General features: G+C 46.6%; 1 protein-coding gene across 5 annotated transcripts in view; it reads right to left on the bottom strand.

Moving 5' to 3' along the window:
• The window catches only part of FAM13A (family with sequence similarity 13 member A), a 207,092-nt gene extending 180,540 nt beyond the window's left edge, over positions 1–26,552 (bottom strand). For 4 of the 5 annotated variants that reach the window (XM_034772855.1, XM_034772858.1, XM_034772856.1 and 1 more), the window contains exons 1-3: positions 17,005–17,242; positions 13,468–13,657; positions 6,595–6,804 (exon numbers count right to left, since the gene is read on the bottom strand). In XM_034772855.1, coding sequence (XP_034628746.1) covers positions 6,595–6,804; positions 13,468–13,657; positions 17,005–17,079 — 475 coding nt within the window. In that variant the 5' untranslated portion in view covers positions 17,080–17,242. Of the gene's footprint in view, positions 1–6,594; positions 6,805–13,467; positions 13,658–17,004; positions 17,243–26,394 lie in introns of those variants that run through there. The other variant, XM_034772859.1, reaches the window with a different exon arrangement.
• Between the last annotated feature and the right edge of the window lie 691 nt (positions 26,553–27,243).

Raw genomic sequence — 27,243 nt, 5'->3', positions numbered from 1 at the left:
CTGGTCCTGGTTCAGCATAAACTGCACGATAATGCGCGAGGTGTTTACAATGTTCATGACTGCTGTCTTGAACTGAGTGGGCTCCATGCTTGCCGTGGTATGGCGTCTGCTGTGTTCACCCAGAAAAAAAGGCGCGAAATGGTTGTCTGCTGTTGCTTTCATGGAGGGAGGGGTGAGGCTGTACCCAGAACCCCCTGTGACAATGTTTTTTGCCCCATCAGGCACTGGGATCTCAACCCAGAATTCCAATGGGCAGGGGACACTGCGGGAACTATAGGATAGCTATGGGATAACTACCCACAGTGCAACGCTCTGGAAATCGACGCTAGCCCCGGTACATGGACGCACACCGCTGAATTAATGTGCTTAGTGTGGCCGCATACTTTTGACTTTATACAATCTGTTTCCAAAATTCGAATTCTGTAAATTCAGATTAATCCCGTAGTGTAGACATACCCATAAAGGCCAGATTTTCAAAAACAGTATAGGATCCAGCGTGCTGAGCTCTTTTGAAAATCTGGCCCTAAATGGTGGAAAGGAGGAGGAAGGGTAAAAGGGAACAAGAGGAAAGTGAAAGCTGCTCATAGGTGAGTATAGTGACAGCAAGGTTTGCCTAGTTTGTGTGTGAGCACGCATACTATTTAAAAAAAAATTTTTTTTTTCAGGCAACAAGAGAGCAGAGATGAATAAGAGAAGCCCAGCTAGAAGAAGTGAGCTTTGATGGAGGACTTGAAGAAAGGAGAAGAGAGAAGTTGGAGCTACTTTCAGGCATAATGTACAGCATCGAGAAATGCACAGAACTGTGACTGGGGCATTAAAGAGAGAGAAGTAAGCAGACTACAGGCCGTGACAGGAGAGAGAGGAGTTTGAACTGGATACAGTTGTGTGGTCATTTTTACGCTCATGGCATGTCACTACCCATTTACATAATTGAACAAGGGGGGACAGCTTTGTAATGGGTCATCATATTTCTATACATATTGGGATTCTCTGAACGAGCAGTAAGCATTAGCTAATCATTTAATTCAATCCCTTCTGCCCCTTAATCATTTTCCTCCCATTTCAAAACACGATGACTGAGCATAACTAAGAATGAGTTATGCTTTTACAATTGCCACTGTGGCTAATGGGGAGTTGGGAAACTTTGAAACCCTCTTTTATTCACTCATATACCATCCTAAAAATATACCTATATCAGCTCATTTGTCAGACACAGTGACATGTTTAAGATGTGGTCCTGCCTTAGGGCAACAGATCACACCTTGTTTAAGTCAATAAAAGAAATACCAAAAAATCACCTTCTATAATAATGTAAACAGGTAGCTCAGGGGTAAACCACCCAAACCAGGAACATAATGATATAGAGATGGGTCTCATAATCCACTTCATAAAGCAGCATTTATTCTCCCTCTCTACAGCTTTGCCTCCTTACTGGTATTACTGCTGCACTAAATGTTATCTACGCATGAAATGCAGCTTCAAGTGTTATTATTGGTTGATAAGTATCTTGTGTATTTAGAAAACAAACAAGTTGTTCTTCTAGTTCCTAGCTAACCATGATATTAATCAAAATGAAAATACAAGCCAAGCAACGTTGAAAAAATGAACAGCGACAGCCAATAACAATGCACGACACAGAAGTCAGGCCAGCTTTATTACAATGCTGGATTTGAAATACTTTGATGAAGAGGTCAGTTCCCATTTCCATTCTTGGACCCATTTCTGAGGCTGAAACTTGGCCTACAGAAGTTGAGAACCCATATTTTAGCTCTGTCTTTAAGGAGTTAATTGGGACAGTGCTTGGCTATGAAGCATGATATAAAGGGCTGCACCGGAATGAACTGTTGCAGAACAGATCTTTCCTTCTCTCATCCTAGAAAGCCCTTCCAATGATACTACTTGCCTCACCTTGCCAAACAAGGCTACTGATGAGACTGGGGAATACATGATCTCACTCTAGATGCAACTTGTGAAGAAAATAACACTCTCAGATGGAGCCGCGACCGCACATGAACAATCTTTAGCAAGCATTATGATTAGGTTGCTCTTCAACATAAATACACGGAGTGCCAAAAAACAAACAATACACAGTGGGGCCCACTTTTCAATACATACCTACTCAAGGGAGGAACGCCACAAAAGGATTATACAAGAAAAAGCTTCCTGTGTTCTGGAAGGAAAGTTACAGTAACAACTTGGCCTGCCGAAAGGAAGTGACTTGTGGAAGGGGATAAGGGCTGTATGTACAGAGCTTGTGCTTGACTGGTTCCTAGAATGTACCAGGGTCTTTACAAGGCAGAGATCAAGAAACAAAAGATAAGACATGAATGAATAAACAATCTTATACAGGGGACCCTGGTCTGGGGGCTGCAGAGCACTTCCAAGGGGACTTCCATCACAACAACAAAATCTCCAAGCAGTGATGCTTCCTGTTAGTCTATAGGTTTGATTCACGCAGCTTGGGCAGGCAAGTACCAATCACACTTCCCTGTACCAGTGAGACACTCTGTATAGGCAGAGGGAGGGAGGGGCATGTCCTCCACCATGGCAGGGAGCATTAATTTCTGCCAGGTGCACCACAGGAGCCAGTTGGCAGAGGCTGCAGAGGAATGTGCTAGAAGTGAAACAGTGCATCACCTAACCATGCATCTTCTCTGGCCAATGCCACCCATTTTTGGGGCAATGGTGGCCTGCTACAAGCACCTTGACAAAGGCGTGGCAGCGACTTGTACTGCTGCAAACCCTTTCCTGGTAGACTTGTGCTTGAGCGGAGCAAAGGATGCCTTTAAAGTATGTTGTAATATTTTACCTGTATGAACTGAGAGTGTATTTGTATTCACTTCCATACATTTAAATCCTCTTTTCAGTGGAAATAAATAGTAACAACCTTAATGCTAACACACTTGGTTGTCAATTTCACTTAAACAATTTTTTAAACTAAACTATGGGGTTAGCAGCTCTCTCTCTCTTTCATACCCATCCAACCTGCCTCGCAAAGTGGAAGTTCATTAACTGGCAGTGTTCCTGGTTTTCCACCAGCAGACTCTCTCGTGCAGAACTCTAAAGCTCTACAAGATTCTCAGCTTTCCAAAGATTCTATTTGCTGTTCTGTATAGGTTGTTATAGCACCCTCATCACCAGAGTATCTGAGCACCATCAAGTAGTGCATGAGATGATGAGACTAACCTCTGTCATATGTGGTTTGTTCTCTCTCTCTCGTCCTCTCCCCAGGGGGAGAGCTGTATATGCAGTGTGTTTTGTTTTGGTAGGGTTTTGTTTTTTAAATGTGCACACTGCTCTGTGTTTATGTTAGAGAAGGCAGATTGAAGAAATGCGCCCTGCATTTGAAGCAGAAGGTGGTGAGGACAGGTTCTTAAGTTCCTGGGGGGAATCACTGCACAGTTTTGGACCAACCCCTGAGAAACCTCAGTCTCCTCCACAGACTAGATAACCAGTGCTGCAGGACTCAGGCGCTCCACTGGTTCTCCACCTCCTCTTGCCTCTTCTAGCTCTGCAGATCTCTCTCTCTCTCTCTCTCTCTCTCTCATATCTTGCATACCCTTTGGCATTTAGGAGCTTTCTGCTCGGCTCCTGTTTCACCTTGCCTTGCATAGACCAGTGATACTCAGACTGAGGCTTGCAAGCTGCAAGTGGCTCTCTAATGTGTCTCCCGTGGCTCTTTTTCTCAGCACATATTATAACACTGTGTGATTTAATTATTAACCAATCTAAGTTATTAACCAATAAGGATGCTTTTACTATGTTATTAAATCAATTGTAGTTGATAAAATAATAATACTTGGTCAGGCATTTTGCTGTGAGAATAATATAAACTAAATATTTCCCCTGTCATACTGTTTAAATATAACAATGAATTCATCCTACTGTGGCTCTTTTGGGTAATACTGATTGCTAATTTGGCTCCTGTACCACTGAGATCTGAGTATCACTGGCATAGACTTTAGAAAGCACATCAAGCCATGTTGACTTTATAAAGTACTTGTTGCTGTACTACACAATTAAGGTTGATTATTTTTTAATAAGACTTCTGCTTTTAATTAAACTATGCCCTACATGTTAACAGCATATAAAGACATGTAAAGTTCGTAGTTTTTTAAATTAAGTTATATTTATGGCTAGAGGGATTCCCCTCTCTCCACAATTAGGCATTTTAAATAATATTTTAAAAAGTTACTTTTAGGCTCAGATAACTTACAGATGTTTTGACACCAATTCCCTTAAAACTTTCCAAACAAATTCTAGTGTACCCTGAAGCATTCACAAAAGTACATTCCCTGATCTTAGTTTTAATGGGAGTGAATACAGATTTGTAATGAAACCATAGTAGCAATCTTCATTGTGGAGTCGCAGATGAGTGGCTCCAGACTCAATGTTATTTTTAACAATTTGTAACCCAAAAATAGCTTGACCCACTGTCGTCATGGTTTGCAAGAGAAAACCACACATACACAAAAGAGGGTACCATTTTGCAATGAATCTGCTGGTACACCCATACATAAGTACCTGGATAACTCACACGAACCTGCACAGCAGAAATTAGAACTCTGATCCTTCAGCTTCAAAAACACAGATACCTACCAAGTGAGCAAAGGTAAAACCCCTGCCAAAGTCAACATTTCAGATCAGGGTAATTTGTTAATGACCTGTATAAACCACAGAAAAAGTTCACTTACACTTCAATATTAACAGAAAAATTCTTCTTAGTTTTCAGCATCCATCTGGCATTTTTCAGATCAGACCCTAGCTTTCCTGCCAAAGTTATAATAGAACTAAAATTAGGATTTACTGTGGAATAGGGTGAAAACCTTAATCATCAAGGTGCTTTCATACCTTCCTAATTAAGCTGCCTTGTGCAGAGAAAAAGTTTGTATGTTACACAAATAACTGCACCAATGTGTTTTAAATGCAACAGTGGCATTCTGTGGCCAGATCTCTCTGTTAATTAGAGAGGTGTTTCCCATGGAAATGAGATATATATATCCAGAGGAATTCTCCATTCCTAGGGGAAATTACCTGTGGATTCCAAAGTATGGATGGAGCTCTCCAAATGGCTGGCTACCTGTGTTGTTCATATCACGTGTTCGTAATTCCCAACATAATGCACTGGTATGACCTTTTGGAAGACGAGGTACTAAACAATTTTCCATTTCATAACAGCAATGAAATACAAGAGACACCATAGGTAGATAAGTCACAGCTGATGAAATCTTAAAATAATAATAATCATAATCAGTAAGTGTGGCTGTAACCAGGAAAGGACCCTTCTAAACAATGACATCTTCTTTTCAACTATTGGACAGTGTGTCCTTGTGTGTGTACACAGTATGGAGAAGGGAGCAAAGAGCTTTCCCCTGCATTTGCACCGCCTACAGAATGGCCAGTTACAAAAGCAATCCCTGCACTCCTGGCCTGCTTCTGCACTGCATCTCCAAGAGAACACATCACCCCAAGGGGAGCACAGAGAAAGTGGGACCGTGGCCTTGCTCTCTCTTCTCATCAGCCTCCAAGGAGGACTGGAGGCACTGAATCCCATCCCCACTCATTACTCCAGCCAACCTGGGGTGGGGACTGAGACCGGGGTGAGTGTAACCTTTGCACGGTCCTTTACTCGGGGCTATGCTTTAAAACTCTAGTCCTTAGTGTGTGCACTCACAACCACTCACTTTACTGGTAAGATACATTTCTAGTACTTTTATCCATTAGCTTTGCTGCTTCTGCAGCTTGTGGGAAAGCAAGAAGGGACCCAGACCTCCTGCAACTGGATAAAATAGCTCCCCCAAATCAATGGGACCCACTCGTATCCTCTGGAAGGACAGTAGGGCCACTGAAGTCTATTCTGGCTCATACAATGAAGAGATAAGATCAATGCATTATTCAACTGAACTGTTAATTAAAGTTCCAACTGCAGAATCTTTATTACTGGTGATGATGCATGAGTCACGGGGAAGAACATCGCTTGCCAGTCACCTCCCAGGTTGAGTTTGAGCCTGGCAATAAAGAAGGTGAGGAAGAATAACAATGTTTGGGCCCCTGTAGGTGTTCAGTTTGATAAGCAGGTCACGTTCAGCTATAAATTTTCCTTTTCCAGAGTCCACTAGTAAATCTTTTAAAAAAACAAGTCTCTGTCCTCAGAGAATGACAGGAAAGCTTTGTCCGGAAAAGGCCACATCTTACATACTGTATAGGGCTCACGTCGACAAGAACAGTTAATAAACAATTGTCCATTTTAGAAAGCTAAGTTAAGATCAGGAGCCTTTAACTGAATTATCGGAGTCACATCAAACCGCGCAGGTTTTGCCATTTATGGAAGAAACCATTTTCTATCTAAAGATGTAATAGCTATGTCTTACACAACCACAATGTTTTCCACTCAAATTGTTAGGGAGGGGTGTGTGTGTGCATGTGACCATGAGCACATGCATTGGGACGAGATGGTGGTTGATGCCAAGGGAAATCCAAAATGGAAAGAGCAAAACAATAAGAAATGCTATACAGGCAGGTGGAGTCTGTAAATTCTGGTTCCCAAGAAAGCAACTACATGTCAGGTTATCAAAGGATTTTACTTGTACTCACCACGGTAAAGCTGTATAAATCTGGAATGCAATGCAGAAGTGATCACCCCATCTGGCAGTTCCCTCAGAAATAATTTCAGCAAACTGGCTACTGAACACACATCAGCATCTTTAGCCAGCTCCACTTCCTCTCCTCGGTCATATTTCAGACGCAACTGATCCACCATTTTCATGTTACCATTCACCCTGAAGAGACCTTCCTGTGTCAGCCCTGTAATTACATATTAAACATGAGTAAAACAAACAACATGCACTTGGTGTTCAATTAGCACACCCTGTTGAGAACAGTACCATTCTGTAAGTAACCAAGACTCAAAGCTATTAGCCAGTGGATTCTCTGGATAAAGTAATAATGAATGTTTAAGACCAGATCCAGAGTCCTACAAATATCTACCAAGCACCCACAATGCCTAACGACTTCAGTATAACTTGTCAATATTCAGCACCGTTCTGGATTTGGGCCCAAATGGCTGGAACCTATTTCCATATACTTCAATTGGTGTCCAGTCAGGTCCTGATCCTGCTACCACTTATGTGAGTAACGACATTCATGTGAAAAGTCCCCTATTTGCTTCAGTGGACCTGTTCAGGTAAGTAAAAGAAATCTACATCTTCCATAGAGGACGCCAGGAGAACTACATCATATTAAAAAGTTCACTACATTCCAAGGACATTCCTAGATTCAAACACAAAACTGAGGAGTCAGTATATTTTTTTTAAAAGCACCCCAGTAACCAAAACGTTGCAGTCTTTCAAACCAGTTCTGCAGAATTAGTCTTTCATGCTGAAGCTTAATACTAAAAGGGTTACAAACATAGCATGGAACATTTTAAAGTCAGAAAGAGACATTGTTAAAACACAAGGCCCAACTTGCAGAATACACCTGGTGCACAGAAAGCAATGTTGCTAGTCTGACATCTGCTGCACAATGGGAAGCACTGCAGAATAGCAACGAATGGCATTTCTGTGCAAGAAGTTGGGCAAAATAACAAATTCCCCACACAGATAAGATGTTCTTTATCTTCCAATAAGAAATTCATTCTGGAAAAAGGCTAGGCTAGATGATTTTGGGGAAAAATGGGCGATTTTTAACACTTGCAGAGGTAACTTTCCCCATAAAATGCCAATTCTGTCTAGATGATACAGCTGACCTACAGCCAGCTCAGCTAGCTTGGATAGGTATTCAGGTCAACATGAACTTGAACAGGGGTTCTGCAGTGGATTGTCCACATCTAACTTCAGATGTCAGCAGTGACCATTCACGTGGGTCTTCACTCTAGTGAGAGTTCCAGGATGGAACTGAATTGGCATTAGTGGTGGTGCACTGTGTACTTCTTATTTCCCATCTAAATGAACTGAGCTCACATGGAGGGCCGTGTTAGTTATTCTTCCTAGTTAATGTCAACGTCTATGCAGAAAATTGCTCTTCCAGGTTAGCTCAGGAGCTCATGGCAGCCTTGAAAACCATGAGTTTATCCCAGGCTCTTCTCAGACAAGTGGACATCTTTTAGATCTTGTTTTCACATTGGAGAAGGGATGGGGATTTATCAGACCATCACCTTCTCAGTTTAGAACCCAGTGCTCACTTAAGTTTCCACCAGAGACAAGGATTTAATTCAATCAGTTTATGTTGGCAGATAGATGGGGCATTTGGGTTTCAGGTTTCTTTAAGGAAGCGTAGTGTGCCGCCACGAGTCCGTTTTATCAATACACCAGTAGGATATTACCATGATCTTTTCCCCTTGACCATTAGTTGATTGGCTCCCAAGCACCTTCTCCCTATACATCATCCTCACAAGTCATTGTGCTACATGAATAAAACAACACTGAAGCATGGTGGTGGCAATCTTACTCCAACCATCTGTAATACACAGAGCATGTTTCTATACTGCAATGAGATGCCTGGGACTGGCCCGTGACAGCTGACAGGGCTCACAGAGCTTAGGCTAAGGGGCTGTTTAACTGCAATGCAGATGTTTGGGATTGGGCTGCAGCCCAAACTTTGGGACCCTCCCACCTCACGGAGTCTTAGAGCCAAGGCTCCAGCCCAAGCCCGAACACCTACATTGCAAGTGAAGAGCCTCTTCGCCTGAGCCCCACGAGCCCAAGTCAGCTGACACAGGCCAGCTGCGGGTTTTTAATTGCAGTGAAAACAAACCCAGAGTCTCTTCACCCTAGACCGTGGCAGTAGAAGGCAGCCCACAGTAGGGTGACCAGGTGTTTGGTTTAGGACCTGAACATCCGGTCAAAAAGGGATCCCAGCAGGCCGCTGACTGTTCGAGGTGCATGTATTGCCGCATGTGCGTATACCTGTGTGAATAAAATTTGCAAGCTAACTCTTCGACTTTTATTCCTTTTGCAGGCCAGCGCACAAAAAAACTGATGACTTAAAAACTTGTTATGAAATGAATACATACATATTTTATAAGAGAAGGAAACTCTAAGAAATGTATTATTTCTTAAAAAGTGAATGTTGTTGACTAGTAGTTGCAGAAGAGCCAATGCCACACATTTCTCCCCACCTTTGTCTAGCTACATTATAAATTCTTTGTTGCAGATTCTCTCTTTTTATGTATATGTCCAGCACTACCACGCTGGAGCCTTGATCTTAGTTGGGGTCTCTAGGCACTAAACAACAATTGTAATATTAAATAATGTGGAAGTATATGTGTTAGTGCATGTTAGATGTGTACACATGAATACACGTGTGTATCTGCATGTAGGTGTGGGAGTCAGTTTCAACAGGTTTATTTATATAGGTATCTGGACAGGTGTGCATTTCTGTGGTTGTCCTCTATGGATTTGTATTTGGGCTTCAGGAGTGGGCCTTTAATGGACCCATTGCAGCTGTGATAATGTGTGGTCCTAATTCCACACATAAAATTACAATAACTTTAGTGAACAAGAAACATGGAGCTGGTTACAAAAAATGGGAAGAGGTGAAGGAAAGAATCATGAAAACCCTTGCGAAATTTCGTATTTGTTTAAATTACGCTTTTTGACTATTTTGCTGCCAGCACTAGCGTCCTATGACAAATAAAACCTGAACTTAGCATAATACATCTGTCAAAACAATAACTATGCCTGTTTGGGCCTTGCAGTGAAAATGAGCACTTGAGAGAGGGTGAGTGAGAGCAAGCGACGGAGGGAGCGGGGATGGAGTGAGCGGAGGCGTGGCCTCAGGAAGGGGTGGGACCCCAGGAAGGGGTGGGGCCCCCGGAAAGGGCGGGGCAAGGGTGTTCTGTTTTCTGGAATTAGAAAATTGGGAACCCTAATCCACAGCCTCGTGAATCTACTGGGAAAGAAGAGTATTTCTCATCATGCAGCCTAGATCAATAAAAAAGCAGGTTGATTTTATTCTGCTGTTGCTTGTCGAAAAACAGAGGACATCCCTGGGCTCAAAACTAGAGGTTGGAAGAAGGGCACAGTAGCAGACACCTCCCCTTTTCTCTTAATGAATGTAGCCAGAATGTTGAGGGGTAGAATAGCAAAGATTCCTTTCCTCCATCCTGACCCCTGCTACACAACCCCCTTCACTCACAGAAGCCAGGAGGCTCTATCATTTGGAGTCCTAGGATTTGTCTTCCTAGTACCATCCCCTAGGTCTTTTGACCTAGGGGATGGTACTAGGCTTGCTGATGAATGATCTCACATTAGCTGTTATTACATGCTTGCTGTTGCACAGGTCAGCAATATCTACACAGGCCCTGCCTTGGAAAGCTTACAATCTAAAGATCAGAGATGCACTGAGCAACCAAGAGGAAGGAGTCATGTATCTAAAGAAAAGGGTACATTCACCAGATGGATCTCAGCCAATCCCCTACCTGATTTCACTACAATTCCTCACAGAGTAACACACTGCTCAGAATGAAGAGGGGTGACAAAATCGGGCACTGCATTGATTCACATTTGGAAGGTTGTTTCCAGCCATACAGGCTAAAAAAGGGTTCATGGGTTGTTGTTTTTTTTAAATCCTGCAGAAAGTGACTGATCTGGTTCCTCCATTTCTGCTCCCCTACCGTCCTCATGCGCAGGGCCGGCTCCAGGCACCAGCCTACCAAGAATGTGCTTGGGGCGGCACCTGGAGGGGGGCGGCGCTCAGGCCCGAAAGCGGAGCTGCGACTGGACTCGCCGCCCTCCCCGCAGCGCTCCGGCCGCCAGGGAGAGCAGAGCCGCGGCGGGCTCGCCGCCCTCCCCCCCGGCGCTCTGGCCGGTCGGGGAGAGCGGAGCCGCAGTGGGCTCGCCGCCCTTCCCCCGGCGCTCCGGCCGGTCGGGGAGAGCGGGGCCCCGGCCGGGCTCTCCGCCCTCCTCCCGGCACTCCGGCCGCCAGGGAGAGCGAAGCCGCAGCGGGCTCGCTGCCCTCCCCCCGGCGCTCCTGCCAGCCGGGGAGAGCTGGGCTGCGGCTGGGCTCGGCGCCCTCCCCTGCCGTGCTCCCCGCCAGGGGCCAGGAGGCGGCGGGAGGCTTTTTTGCCTGGGGCGGCAAAAAAGCCAGAGCCGGCCCTGCTCATGAGAGTGATAGTAGAAAAGGAAAATATGTCAATGTAAAATTAAACTCAAACAGCAAGGTGTTGGGACAATAAAGAAAAGGAAATCTGTCACGGCGCCACACTCAGAGGTACAGAAAGGGGAGCCATTCTCAGCCTGTAAACTTCAGAGGAGTTTGTTTCTCTCCCTAACCAGAAGATGTGAAGCTGTTAAGTTTGGATAAAGGAGAATCCAAACAAAACAAAAACAAAACCAGAAGAAGAGTCCCTGAGGAAACCCAAGTGAAAGAAGATAAGATGATGGCCAGAAGGGTCCCGTGGGAAAACAGAAGGACCTGAAGAAACTGTGCAAAACGCAGCAGCAACTCGTGTACACTCATTTGAGTGGTCATGGCACTGTTGGAGGCTTGCTCATTCACAACCACCCATCACTGGGGTTCAATGCCAAGAAGCCTTCTAAAGAAAGTCCACATTCTTGCTCAGAATTTGGGAGAGCAAACTGTAGTTGCACAGAAATGTTTTCAGTGGAGAGGGGAAAAATCCAGAGGAACATCTGCTCTAGGAACCTTCTTACAAAAACAACCGAGTGTTCCAGCCAACTGCCATTGCTGTATGCTATCACAGTGCACAACGATCTCTTATGCCAGTTAAGGAGCAACACTGGAAGACTCCAAAGGGAGCACCAGTCAATCTTCATCCCCACCCCGAGCACACTTTAGTCACGGGGTAATACAGGTGCAGCACTCTGCCCGCTCTGCCTGCTCCCAGCACCTGCAAGCCCCACCCCTGCAGCACGCAGTGCTCCTGCCAGCGGGCGGGAGCCGGGAGCTGCACCAGGAAGCGGTGAGTGGCGGCGCCACGGCTGTGGTCCAGACGGTCCCCGGTATCGGGACAAAGGGCGTCCCAACCGATGTAAGGTCGGGATGCGGGACAAGTCCCCTAAAATCGAGACGTCTGGTCACTCTAATGTATGCTGAGAATCCTAATCATTCTCCAATGTACAATATAACCCCCAGTGGACTGGTATTGTGCCTCCAATTCCAAAGGATTGTACATTCTACACGTACTACATCAAGGCATTACCAAATTGGCCTCCTCATTGATATGACACAAAATGAAAATGAATCTAAAAATGATCAACCCTCCTTCCCACTAACCAAATCAATTAAACAAAAGTGAGATCCAAACCATGCCCCCAAACAGCAATCACCCACACCACTTGCTATGAGAAGGTCTTGGCGGGTGACTGAGATCTCACACCACTTTTATATCAGTGTACCTCTATTGACTGAAATGGAGTTATAGAAGTTTAACTGAGAAGAGACTCAGGCCCTTGATTTTGCCCTCCTCTATCACATCTGAAATATCTTACAGCTTGTCTGACCATGGAATTATCCAGCAACAGCTGTTCCTGAATAACTCTATATGTGGACACTCTTATTCCAGAATAAAAGTGCTTTGTCCCTGTTTAGCTTAACCCACTTGGAAAGTTACTTGTTGAGTTATTTGTCACGAACAGCTATTGTACTGCGAATTCACCTCCTATATTAATCCCTGTTAGCTTATTATGAGTTTGTTTTTAAAAGCTTGGTTATTTTCCCAAAGTGTGGGCTGGAAACCTAAACACTGCAATTTAACCAGTGTTACAGGGCTTTTAAAAAGCAGGCATGAAGGAGAATCCTTAAAAAGGACATTGTTCCACTCTCTAGGGTGAGCCCAGAAGATGTAAATTCTCACAGAGTGAAATTCACTCCCATGTAGCAGGCCAGCACAAGGCTTAACCATCATTTAAGAGCCACAGAAGTGCTTCGCATTTGTACCAACGGCCTTGCATTGGCCCTCTGAAAAGAGGTGTATTTTATCCGCTGAGAAAGAAGTTCATTCTATTCTACAACTTAAATGTATGTAAGGAGAGGTTGGAAGTTGAGAGGCTTACATGAAACTAGGGCTAGCTGATAAAAACAAAAAGTCCATTCTGGGGCTTACAATTACACACGGCATTCTATTCACTATCATACACATTCACTACTATGTTTATGTGTAGGACCTAGAGTCAGAAATTATGAGCATATCTGGTTAATTTTAATCAAGCAATAATGCAAGTCTAGTTATAAAAACATTTTAAATTATAAAATGAACAGATTCTTTATAGCCACTTTATAACACAGCAGATTACATTTGCGAATGTCCCTATAAATGTACTTCCACATAAAGACAACCAAACAAAAAGAGGAAAGCCAAATGCAGTATTATTTTCAGCACAGTTTGATCCACAGCTTGATTCAGTTTTCATGCCAAATAAATGAAAATAAATAAACAAACAGAAAAATTCCTTTGAAGAGGCTTACATTAATAACACTATTAAATGAAAGAGACGGTGTTAACTTTACCGTGCTGGGTCAGATATTCTACTGTATTCCACACCACTGCTGGGAGACCATTCTTGGTAAGTCCCTGCTGCTGGAGGTCCTGGAGACTCACACCGAACACCTTCTGACAGCGATCGTCCCTCTGCTTGTTCAGTGGCAGTGCAGCTATCTTTTTCATGTCTTCCTTTAGCCTCACTGCTGATTTACTTTGCTTAAGGGAGCAGAGGAAAAGAGAGCAGTCGGTCACATTTACAACAGGAGGTTGCATGTTAGTTAAGAATTAAGCTTTTGGGTTTTGAAATAGAACAGTCTGCAGGGCTGGTGGGTTTTTTTGTTTTACTTTAGTCCACAGCAAAATCTCTATGAAGTCGTACATTATAAACGGGTAGGACAGAGAACAAGGGGAGGGAAAGGAAAAAGAAAGTAAGGAGGAGGAGTCCAAAGCCACAACTTATCTGTAGCTAAGAGATAGGGTGGATAATACACTGCAGTATCCAAGCTATATTGCTACAGTAACCAGTGGGTCAAACTCAGAAGGGACCACTTATGTTAGCTGCAAAATATCAATCATCAACTTAGACTCTGATTTTAAGGCCAGAAGGGACCACTCTGACCACCGAGTCTAACCTCCTATATAACACAGAGAGAAGAACCTCCCTCACCCAATAATTTCTGCATCAAGCCCATAACTTCTGTTTGAACCGACAGCATTATCTTTTGGAAAGATAACCCGCCTTGACTTAAGACTGAATAGATGAAGAATCCACAAGATAAAGTGTCCAGATAAAACCTAATGGTAACAGGGTAAGTAATAGATAAGGGTAGAAATGTAAACCAAGATAGGATAGCTTGCGGTTGAAAGGAGAACTCTCTTCATCTAGCAGTAGCTTAACGCACCATACATCACATCATCTTTGGTTTATTTATTATAGGCAAGTAGAATGTAACTCACCTAAATCCATTCAACCCACATTTTTTATAGGGTTACCATATTTTAAGTGTCCAAAAAGAGGACACTCCACGGCCCCGCCCCAACTCCGCCCCTTCCCCTGGACGCTTCGCCGCCCTGCCCCTCCCCCTCCCCTGCTTCCCGCGAACATTTGATTCGTGGGAAGCCTGAAGCAGCAGGCAAGCTGGGGCGGGGGGGGGGGGGGCGGCCCAGCCTGGCCCCCGGCCCCGCACTGCCGGCCCCAGACGAACACCCCCGGCCCGAGCACCACCACCCCCGGCCGAGCACCCCTGGCCCGGCCCCAGCTCCCGGCCGAGCACCTCCAGCTCCGCACCGCCGGCCCCTGGCTCCACGCCGCCGGGCCCAGCCTGGCCCCGCACCGCCGGCCCCGGCCGAGCACTGCCAGTCCCTCCCTCCCTATTTTCCCAGACATGCCCAGCTTTTTGGGATTTCCTCCCAGACGGGGATTTGAGGCCCAAAAAGCCGGACATGTCTGGGAAAATCCGGACATATGGTAACCCTATTTTTTAAAAAGTGTTTGCACATCAAGTTTATTAGCAGCTAACAAGACTGGTGGTGATGACCCATGACACAATGGAATTCAAAGTGTGGAGTATAAGAAACAGCTGAATCTGGGAATGTATTGATAATAAGCACTGAAACCTGGTAGAAATGTCTCAAGTCCTGTCTGTAGAAACGTCTCAAGTCTTGTCTGCAATTTGTGTGTCACAACATATAGGGACAGAGCTATTTAACGATACTCACACCTATGGTTTGTTTTCAAATAAACATTACCATTTTCTAATCTCTTTAAATGCAACATGATGTTTCAACTCCACCTCATTAAGTAACTTGAACACTTGTCCAGACTTTGCTATTAAGCCAGGCTGTACCTTGTTTCAGGTACAAGAGAGAGAATTTGCATTAATCGTCGTTTTTTACCAAGATTGCTGCATCTTTTTGCTAAGCACAACTTCTATGAGGAAATGTGTACTAGAATCATCTGTTTGATACCAGGATTTGGAAACTTCATGCAATCTGGTATGTAAATGACTTTCTTGGACTGTGGTGGTCTAACATATACAGAAGATGTTGCTTGTGTATCTAAGGCTATAGAATAAGTTATAAATACTCCATATTATTTGAAAAAGGGTATAAGTCCATATAATTAAAAATTGTGTTGTAATGATCACCTTATAAATACATATGATAAATAAGTATAGTCAATGTTCAAATTCCAGCTTCCATTGACTGTTGCCATTTTAAAAATAATATTTCTTATGAGAATTACAAGTGACTACCATAAGCTATTTTCATTTAAGATATATGCCAATGCAAAGATTGGGTTGTATGGACCAGGCAAATAATAATGATAATAATAATACTTCTATTAGAGGATTTTGAAACACTTTTCTAATTAAGGCCCCAAACTTATAAACTCTTACGCATGCGCTTAGCCACATATAATCACTGGGAAGCTGGTAAGTGGTAACCCATCTCGATTTCACAATGGGGAAAAACTGAAGCCCTGAGGGGTGAGGTGTGTTGCTCAAGTTTACAAGGGAAGTCTGTAAAAGATCCAGAAACAGAATCCAGATCTCCCAGTCCTATTCTTTAACAGAGATTAGAAAAAGGAAATTGTTTAAAGCTGACATATCCTGTGTAATTCCTGATATATTTATAAATCTTTGTTAGACCTAAGTATGTAAAATATAAAAGTCTTGCCTCTAGCAGAAAGAAAAAACCTACTTAAGTGATCAGTAAGAAACCATTCCCCGTGGCAGTCTCTAAGCAGCGAACTGAATCCTACTTAGTAGAAATAAATTAATCAAAATCGGTTGCTTTTTTTAGATAAAGACATAAATGATTGGCCCACTTAACCATTTTTTGCTTAATGGCATTGCAGAGTGTAACAAGAGACAGTAGTATGAATTTTAGAAGACTAGTCACAAACTTCAGGAACATGTTTTTTCACTTCTGCCCTTTTCAAATTATCTTAATTAAACTACATGTTGCAGTTGGCCTGTGGTAAAAAAACAAAATTGTCAATCAATTTCACCATCACTAGACACTGTTTCGAAGGGGCAACAGGTCATCTAAACCTAAAACAGAGTGAAAAGACTAGGATCAAAAACAAGAGAGGAGAAATACCAATAATACCATTTTAGTTTACTGAATCAACCAAAAACATGTCAGTTCTAGTATATGTATCGTGTTCCCACTGTAACAGCCTCCTGGACTAGGTGTCCAATATAAACAGGAGAGAAAGAGAGAGCGCCTGCATTTCAATTCAGAGTAAAAGTGAGAAAGAAACTAGGAAATATTCACTCATCCCCCCCATGAAATTAACAATGGCTCAGAGTGCAAGGATGTTGTGGATAGAGCAAAAGAGGAAAATCCTGAATAGATCCACAGTGATTGGTTAATTTAGATTTGCAAGATAAAAAAGTAAGTCAGCCAATCTCAGACATGTTGATACTATCCAACATCTTCCCCCTGCAGATGCACACACTGTTAAGTTTATGCAGTTTCATAAACTAGTGACTGGATGAGGCCTCCCTCCGCGTACTCTGAGTAATCACAGCATACAACAGACAGTCTGTACTCACACAGATGGCTAATGCGCCTGCCCCCATTCTTTCAGGAAGTGTCTGGACGAACTGATGAAGATGGGATGAAAGCATTAAGCAGAGTACTGAAGGCTATTAAGATTCCATGCCATGAAAGCCTTATAGTTCAGGGGAAAAAAGGACAAAAATAGCCCCAAAATGGGCCAAAAATTGCTACGGAACTCTTATTTTGTTGGCTGAATCTCCGCAAAGTTAGCTTTTGCTTCTTAGATTCCACACACATGGCTGGGATCAGCCCCTGCAGTTGAAATCTGATTCCAGGGAGTCTTTTATTGGCAGTCTGGAGGAGTCATGTGACTTGGTACTTAAGTCGTTAACATCTCTTCATTAATTACCAGGCATTTCTTATAGGCAGGCAGTCCAAAGACTTTACAGACGATGTGTCCTACAGAGTAACGTCACCCTGACAACAATCTTGCCTCAGGCAGAGACTAACACTCGGTGACTCTGCCTCATTAGCATCATTATTCCCATTTCTGAGTTAGTGATACTAAAACTTCTCTCTTCCTTCCAGCCTGTTACAAAACTCAAACATACCTTCAGGCTGAACAAATCCCTTTGTGAAGACTCCACAGTACAATACTAGCCAGCACACAAACGTCTCAACTTTCTGAAGCAATGCTGATTTCTCAAAACAAAATGCATTCTGCATAGAGTGCATATAGCATATGTCACTTCCTCTGTATCAGTTTAACTGATCCATTTAGCCTAACCTAGTAAACGGCAGTTGCTATTCAATTCAAAGTAGCAAATGCATTAATTCCTTTTAAAATTTTGGCAACAAAATAATTAAGTAGCTAGTAACAAAGAACATGACAAATAACTGGATGGCATAAGAACAAGGGCAACATCTAGGCCTTTTGCATTGATGGGGCATGTTCCTACAGAAATTTACACTGGCATTTTTCACTTGACGCATTTAACGGTTAAAGTGAAAAAGTCTTAGACATCACAGTTCTGTCACCAATATAATGTCTGATTAAGTCAACCTTGCAAAACGTGTCCATTCACCCAGAGAGAATTATTATTAATTATTATTTTTACATAGGTGAATTATCTTTTCCCCCTCCTATTAGTCTCAACCACGGCAAAGGGCAGACAAGTAGATTTTGTGCATGAGCTGATACATTTTCATGTAAGGTTTCCTAAGGTGTAATTCTATTAACCTCAAATTCAGTACTAATAGGACACCTCATCTCAATCCAGTAATGTACTTAGAAGTGCCAAGTTAGAATACAGTACTATGAGACCCATTACATGACCTGAATTCTGAAATGCCTGTGATACTGCTCATTCCTCTCTCCTCTCCCCTGAAGCTTAAAAGACACAAACATAATCCTCCTGGGTGGTCCTCTTCTCCTGTGGTATTGGTCAGATGGCAAAAGGAACAGAGAGACTAATGGCTTGTCTACACAGAGACTTAGTGGATGGCAAGCCAGGGTTTAAATCTACAGCATGGTAGCCTGCCGTGTACTGGGCAAGTGGACCCTGCTACCACGCACGTCAGAATGTATAGCATGTGGTACCGGGGTGGGAGGAGCATGAGACATGCTACCAGTAACTGACAGTATTCAAGCATCCATAAAATTCCAGAACACATTACAACATTTGGAAGAGAACTAGAGAGAGTTCCAGACTCTGCCCAGTTCCATTTCATTCGAGCTTCTACCAGCGTTTGATTTTCAGCAAGGGTCAGAAATTACTCAACTAGGAGTTGAAATTCAGGGCCAGATTTTCAAAACAGTTCAGCTCCCATTAGGCACTAAAATAAGGGCCCAGATCTTCCAACTACATTCCAAGTCCTGAGCTCCTTTGAATATTCGGCTCTCTTTTGGAACCCGACTTCACAAGAGCACTTTAGCATGTACTTAAATCTATTTCTATTCAGAACAATACTTTGGCATGTGTTTAACTTTAAACACGTGATTATAGTGCTGTCAGGAATATCTGCTGCTTTCCTGAATTGGGACCTAGGTGCCTAAGTAGAAGTTGAGCTCCTTTGAAAATCTGGCCCTTGGAGGTGGGCTAGGTCATCAGGTACAGGAGCACTAAACTTCAAGAGAGAAGATGAGGTATCCAGAGACTGAGTGAAAATGGAGCAAAGAGAATAGAGTTTTTTCGGGGGTAGGTGGGAAGGGACTGAACTGCAAGTCAGAGGGGAAGGGGATGGGCCCAGTTGACATCAGCCACATAAATATTGCCTTGGGACCAAGGAGATTTTTTCTGTAAGTGACTGAGCTTTTTTTGTAATTAGGTGAAATTATTAGAATCTCCTATATTAAATTTCAGTTCTCCTTTAAGAACAGATTTGTCAATTTAATATGTACCTTCACCTGCAAAGTGAGGGAATGAACAGTAAAAGACAGTTACTATTGCCTTAACATCAACTGTCTTTTAGTTTTCTATTTCCTTCACGGAATTATAGGACTCAAGAGTGGATTTGAGTCAATATGCTCCTACTCCATTCCTCTCCTTAAGCCACTAATGTGCTTTTCACAAAAATCACACAGAGCTGTGTTCTTCTTAACCTTCATTGTAGTTACAAAGGTGAAACCAGATAACATGTCTCAAACTAGGATCTGGACAACAGTCTCTGGGGAAAAGACTGTCCATGTGGACCGCAAGAGTGATGGATTAAAACCATGATCCCAAGATAAATAACAAGCGCTTTACCGAAAGACTTTCATAAACCTATTTATTGGCGTGGACAAGAAATTCTCATTTCCAGAACAGTGGAAGAGTAAAAAATTATCGGTTGGCCAAAGGCAGCAATGGTGAGGAGTGTTCACAGGGAGAAGTTACTGCAACTGAAAGATGCAATTAACAAGAACTGGCAGGAGCAGAGTCTGCATTTTTTTAAACTCAGTATCTTCACGAAATGCAATGGGTCTCCTCCTTCAGTATTATTATTATGTACTTGCTTAACCTCTTCAGAGAGATGACAAGTATACACATCATCTACTCCCCTATCCGTCTTCCAAACAAGAGATGCTTCCCAAATGCGGCTATCCCCATCCCACCTCCACTTACTTTGCCCATTGCAGCACCGCAACTCAACTTCCCATTGTCCACACAGACGCAGTCCAATCTTTTCTTGCACCTGCCATCTAATACCAGTCTAGGTGTAAGCATTCCCAGGTCCTTCCCCTGGATACATGCTCCTGGGTGACTTGTTCCCCCACTCCCAGCAGTTACTGGACCAGGGGTCAGGCTGAGAATTGTTAGGAGGAAAGCATGCTGCATCAACAGCTCCAAGGATCAGTTCATACTTCTGGCATTGGAGAAGTAAGGCAGACACTGACACACTCTGGTTCTTAACTGCAGTGAATCTCCCTATCTAGGAAACCTTCAATGATTTGCCATAAGTGACTCACAACATCTGTATAGAACAAAATCAGTAGCAATCATCCCTGTCACAGACAGCCACCAAATAATCCCTGTATGACATCCCAACACTGCTTTGGGTATTTGGTTGTGGCATTGCATGAAACTAATGTGGTAAAGTCACAGTGATGCAACATAGCAACTAAAACATTGCAACTTAATGCCATGTTCTCCCATGATTGCCTTTTGCTTCTACACCACCATTTGACCTAACATTGCTTCTCTTTACCTCTTCCTCACCCCATTTCCTAGGCACTTAAATGTGTCAGGCAGCAAGGAGAGCGCTTTTGTATGGGAAACATTTATGCAACCACTATTCCGACCCCAAGACCAGCCAGCACGTGAAGGGATCCCGACAGGGCCATCCTTACCCATACGCAAAGTACACAGCTGCCTAGGGCACCAGGAAATTTGGGGCACCACATTTCCTGGTGCCCTGCGCAGCTGCGTGCTGCTCCAGCCCCTGCTCTGCCTCTTCCCACCCCTGCTCTGCCTCTTCCCACCCCTGCTCCACCCCAGTCCCGCCCCTTCCCCAAAGCCCCCGCCCCACCTCTTCCCACTCCTGCTCTGTCCCCACTCCCCTGAGGACTGCTGCAGGGGACAGGCCTGCACTCACCGCATGGTAAGTGGAGTAACCCAGCCCCAGCCTGCTCCTCTGCCCTGGTTCCCAGCCACGCTGCCGGTGAGTGCTGGGGGGCGGTGCCCCTTCTGCCCCTCCCACGGAGGCCTGGGGCCCCACACAGCCTCCCTGCGGGGGGGCTGCATAGGGCACCAAAATGGCTAGGGACAGCCCTGGGTTCCGATCAGGAGATATATGCAGGGCCCTCTAGAGAATGGGTGGGCGGCCCTCCAGACGTTTTAATCCAGCCCTCGAGCTCCCTCCGGGGAGCAGGGTCAGGGGCTTGCCCTGCTCCGCACAGCTCCTGAAAGCAATGACATGTCCCACCTCTGGCTCCTATGTGTGGGGCAGCCAGGAGACTCCAAATGCAGCCCCCACCCCAAACGCAGCCCCTGCAGCTCCCATTGGCAGGGAACCAGGGCCAATGGTAGCTGCAGGGGTGGCGCCTGCAGACGGAGCACCATGCAGAGCTGCATGGCCGCACCTCCGCATAGGAGCTGGAGGGAGGACATGCTGCTGCTTCTGGGAGCTGCTTGAGGTAAGCGCCACCCAGAGCCTGCACCCCTGACCCCTTCCCATGTCCCAACTCCCTGCCCCAGCCCTGATCCCTCTCCCACCCTCCACACCCCTCGGTCCCAGCCTGAAGCACCCTCCTGCACCCCAACCCCTCATCTCCAGCCCCACCCCAGAGCCCACACCCCCAGCCAGAGCCCGCATCCCCTCCCAACCCCCAATTTCGTGAGCATTCATGGCCTGCAATACAATTTCCATACCCAGATGTGGCCCTCGGGCCAAATTTGCCTACCCCTGTGCTAGAGCCACAAGCTGAATATCACTGGCCGCCAAGCTAGCTTTAATCACATACAGGTTTCCTGCAGCGCGCAACTGTACCACCATCTTAATGCCTGCACAAGATGTTGCTCGAAGGCTTTCGAAATAACTCTGTTGTAATCCAGAGGGCATACTTTGCACAGCTTGATGTACAGGTCTATATTATCTGCTCTCTAATTAGAGGTAATAACCAGTACGTGAAGCAAAGACACTCAAGAGCACAAGCTAGCTCCAAAATTATTTGGCTATGCATATAAATCTAAACTTCAGGTGATGAATCAACACTTCCCAGAGGAAAGGAACGGCTGGAGAAGTATTTAAATATTCAAAGGAACTTCCCCACATCTCCCTCCCTCCCACAGTACGTAATATCACAATGGTTGAAAGTGACTATTGTTCACTGTTTCCACCGTGACACCAGAATTCAGCATTGCTACCATGACAGCCCACACATGAACAGGGAGTCAGCCGTGAAAACAGCCAGTCTATGTATTCCTGGACCCACCCCTCATTCCTGTCTTGCCCATTCCGATAAAGAGCCAGAGGATTCTCTGCTAATGCTGTGGACAGCAACAGTAAGAAAGCAGCTACTGCTGACCGCACTGCCTGACCTTCTGCTAGGCTGAAGGACTTCCACACTCCCAATTCCTTTTTTTTTTAATTTAAGTTCCCTCTTCCCACTAATAATTCCAATGGGGTGGGAGGCATGTGCATGCCTGGATACAACTTAGTACGGTGGGGGGGGGGGGGAACAAACTCAGATACTATGGTGATTAGCACAGATCTGGAGAGAGATTAAGGGAATTGGACAGGACAAGAAACCTCAGGTGTGGGGGGAGTACAGAAAGCACTGGAAATGCACAGACTGACCCAATCTGGTCCATTTCGTATTTTGTGTTGTAATTGATATTAATATATTTGAAAATGTAGAAAAACATCCCAAAATATTTACAACAAATTTAAGTTGGCATTCTATTATTGTTTAACATTGCAATTAAAACTGCAATTAATCGTGATTATTTTTTTAATTGAATTAATTTGTTTTGAGTTAATTGTGTGAGTTAACTGCAATTAATTGACAGCCCTGATGTACAGTAATTACAAGGCTGAGCTGGGAAAGAAAAATCTACAGAAATGGGTTTGACTCCTTAACTTCCACCTCATTTCATAAGTGACTGCACAAGTATACCTGCACAGAATTCTACTGACTTTAGAGCAGGCCTGCACAACATGCGGCTCGCGATGGCGGGTGAGGGAGGGGGGCTGAGGAAATGAGCGGGCGGGCAGTGGCGGGGAGGCAGGTGAACCGGCAGCGGGGGAGGGGGGCTGAGGAAGCGAGCGGGTGGGGCAGTGGCGGGGGGGGCAGGTGAGCCAGGAAAGGGGGGGGGGCTGAGGAAGCGAGCGGGCAGGCAATGGCAGGGGGGCAGGTGAGCCGACAGCTAGCCCCAGCTCACCGCAGCTCCACCTCTGCCTCCTCCCCTGAACGCTCCGCCCCACTTCTCCCCCTCCCCCCTGCTTCCCATTAATCAGCTGTTCACGCAGGAAGCCTGGGAGGGCTGAGAAGCGATGCGGCAGCTTCGCGCTCAGGCCCAAGGAGGCAGAGGTGAGCTAGGGCAGCGACCGGTTCCCCTGTGCACCCCCCGGGTTACCTGCTGCGGCGCGGGTGGCCCTCCTAGCACCCCCCCCGCTCCAGCTCACCTCCGTCTCCTTGGGCCCGAGTGCGAAGCTGCCGCATCACTTCTCAGCCCTCCCAGGCTTCCCATGCTAACAGCTGATTTGCGGGAAGTGGGGGGGGGGGCTGCGAGCTTGGCCTGACCTGGTGCTCCAGGTGCTGCGCTGCGGCGGCGTGGCCCGGCTCCAGCCAAGCGGTGCGGCTGTAGCGCCACCAGCCAGCGCGGTAAGGGGGCAGGGAGCAGGGGGGTTGGATAGAGGGCAGGAGAGTTTGGGGGGGTGCTCGGAGGTGGGGGGGATCAGAGGGCAGGGAACAGGGGGGTTGAATGGGGGCAAGGGTCCTGGGGGGCCATCAGGAAGGAGGGGGAGGTTGGATGGGGAGGCGGGGGGCAGTCAGGGGAAGGAGTTCCAGGGGCAGTCAGGGGACAGGGAGAAGGGGGGGTTGGATGGGGCAGGGGTCCCGGGGGGCCATCAGGAATGAGAGGAGGAGTTGGATTGGGCGGCAGGGGGCAGTCAGGGGACAGGGAGGGGGGTGGATGGGGCAGGGGTCCCGGGGAGGGGGGGCGTCAAGGAACATGGGGGGTTGGATGGGGCAGGAGTCCCGGGAGGCAGGGGCGGGCCACGACCCCATTGTGAGGTGAGGAGGGAACTGGTTGTTTAGATTTTGGCAGCTCATCACTGGCCGGAGGGGGTGAGGGGCTGAGGAGGCAAGCGGGTGGGCAGTGGCAGGGGGTGAGTAGGCGAGCCGGGGAGAGGGGGGATGAGAAGGTGAGCGGGGGGGCAGGTGAGCCCAGGGGCTGAGGAGGCGAGCGGGCAGCAGTGGGTGGGGGGCTGAGGTGGCAAGCTACGAGTCAGTGGCTGACCTGTTCTACTGATCTGGTCTGGCTCCTATCCCCTCTCCAAGGTTGCAGCTGTCTGGCGGTGCCTGCCTTCCACTTTCATTCAACAGGGCAACTGATTACAAAGTGGGGGGAAGATCTTATTCTACTTCTAGCAAAAAGACATTTTTCTTTTACCTTAATTATACTACCTTAGGGGCAGGCTACAACATATTACCAAGGTTCAATACAGCTGTTTTGGTGGGGCGGTGCTGGGGAAGGAGAGTTTGTTTCCACGGGGCGGGCAGCGCTTGTAGGGGGGTTTGTTTCGGGGGGGGGCTGGGCGGTGCTGGGGGGGGGTTTCGCAGGGTGGGCGGTGCTGGTGGGGTTATGTTTCAGGCGGCTGGGCGGCACTGGGGGGGGTTATGTTTGGGGGGCTGGGCAGCACTGGTGGGGGAGGTCGGCGGGGCCAGGGGGGTTTCGGCCCTCAGCTAGTTTCTTTGGAATAATATGGCCCTCGCCGCTTTACGAGTTATGCAGGCCTGCTTTAGAGGGTTATGCCAGGGCACAGGGTCCACTTGTGCAGAATCTCTGGCCAGGCAGGCCTATAGCAGGAAAAACCCAGGTTACAATAGCAACACTAGGTAAATGAAAGTTATATTATAGCGAAGTTGTACCAGATAAAAACTGAAGCTGAAAGCAGTATAGGAAAATATACTGTAGTGCACCCAACCTCCACTGACAGCTGGTTGGACTAGACCAGTGGTTCTCAACCAGAGGTACACAGAGGTCTTCCAGGAGGTACATCAACTCATCTAGATATTTGCCTAGGTTTACAACAGGCTATGTAAAAAGCAAAGTCAGTACAAACTAGTATTTTATACAGACAATGACTTGTTTATACTGGTCTAGATACACTATACACTGAAATTTAAGTACAATATTTATATTCCAATTGATTTATTGTATAATTATATGGTAAAAATAAGCAATTTTTCAGTAATAGTGTGCTGAGACACCTTTTGTATTTTGATGTTTGATTTTGTAAGCAAGTAGTTTTTAAGCAAGGTGAAACTTGGGGGTCCACAAGACTAATCAGACTCCTGGAAGGGGTACAGTGGTCTGGAAAGGTTGAGAACCACTGGACTAGATAACAGCAGCTCTTTAAAAGACCCATCAGTTTGCCCAGGGGTTAGAAGACAGGGCTGAGCCTGGAGTCAGAGCTCCTAGATTCCATTCACACCTTTGCCACTAACTCTGTGGATCTGGGCAAATCCTGTAGGGCCATGTTGCCAGATGCTGCTTCCAAGGGTTGAGTATCCGCTTTCACACACTTCGGTTTCGGAAATGTGGAACCCCCGTGATCAGGGGTCACTTTGGAAAATGCAGGTCTTGGCTTCCCTGCTTTTAGTTTCACCAACTGCAAAGCTGGGCTGTTTCCTTCACAGACGGGGCACTGGGAAGATTCACTCGTTCATGTACGAAGTACGATCATTATTACTAGCCTCGTAGGCGCTATGCAAAGGCCCGCTGCTGCTGCTCCCCGGAAAGAGAGCGGCCAAGGCCAAAGGTAGGTGTGCGCTCCCCCCACGCTACCACGAGGAAGTGCGGAGAGATCACAACGGGGTTTCCCCCGGCCACCCCCGCAGCCCTTGTTTTCCTCCAAGCGCGATTCCCCGGGGAAGGGAAAGCCCGGGGATCCGGAGCAGGGACCATGGGGCGCGGGCGGTGCTGCCAACCCCCTTCCTTCCTCACCCACGCCTGCGCTCCCCACGCAGGATAGAGCCAGGGATTCCGGGGGGGGAAGGAGGGAAGCAGGGCGACACCCCCCCGCGGTCAGTAGCTGGTGCTGTGAAAGCACAGGGGCGCTCCTGGGCGGGCATGCTGGGGGGCGCTGCCCTCCCTTAGCCACAGAGGCTGGGGGGCGGTCACACCCCCTGACCGCGGCGCTGCGGGCTCCTCCTCCGCCTAGACCAATCCCCGCTGCCTTGCGCGGCGGCACTTGCGTTCATGGGCTAAAGGGCCGAGCCCTCCGCCTTCTCCTACCTGAGTAGCCACCGCTGCTCAAGGCGCTTCCCAGCCTAACGTGGCACCTTCCGCCTCATTGTCTGCAGCCGGAGACGGGGGAGCGCGGCAGGAACCCCCCCACCTCCCCGGGCTGTGCCTGGGTGGAGTAAGGCGGGGGCACCGCCCCGTCCCAACTCTGTTTGTAAACACACTCCACGTGCACGCTGCCTCCTAGCGATTCACCATCGCTTTACGGCCCAGCCGCCGCCCTCCTCCCTGCTCAGGAATAGGGCGCTACGCCGAGCGCTTGCGGAGGCTCCGCCCGAGGCCACCAGGCGCCCGCAAAGCAGCCGCGGTGGGTGCAGGACGGCCCTGTCTCGCGCCTGCCGACACAACGTTCCATCCGCTCCCGGGGGGCAGCCCACCCAAAGCACGTTAATAGCGTTCCAGCTCCTGCTGCGCTCTAGCAAGGAGGAGAAGTGGGGTAGGGATGCACCCATGACCGTCTGTGAAATCCATGGGAGCTTTGCCATTCATTTCAATGCCAGCTGCATCTCTCTGCCTCTGCAGGGCACCTGGCAGACAAACATTTGGTCCTCCAGCAGGCCTCCCGTGAAAGTAAGAACTTGCCAGTGAAACTGACTCCATAACTAGTCCTAGCCTAAGACCAGAGGACTTCTAATCAGGGAGCAGATTACCATGGAGAGTGACATAGGTTTTCCAAATTCTTTCCTTTTCAATAGTCACTTGATGCTGCATGACTCCCACCACTGCAGGCTGAAGGGAGTGACATGTTACACCTCCCTGGCCAAGGCACAGTGGAAGCATTCACTGTTTGATACCATTTCCTAGCCTGGTCACAGGGAAAAGGTAGAGGTGGATCACTGA

Source organism: Trachemys scripta, chromosome 5, assembly GCF_013100865.1.
Source record: "Trachemys scripta elegans isolate TJP31775 chromosome 5, CAS_Tse_1.0, whole genome shotgun sequence".
Taxonomy (NCBI): Eukaryota; Metazoa; Chordata; order Testudines; family Emydidae; genus Trachemys; species Trachemys scripta.
The sequence above is the reverse complement of the archived record's forward strand: the minus strand, read 5'-3'. Positions and strand labels throughout refer to the sequence as shown.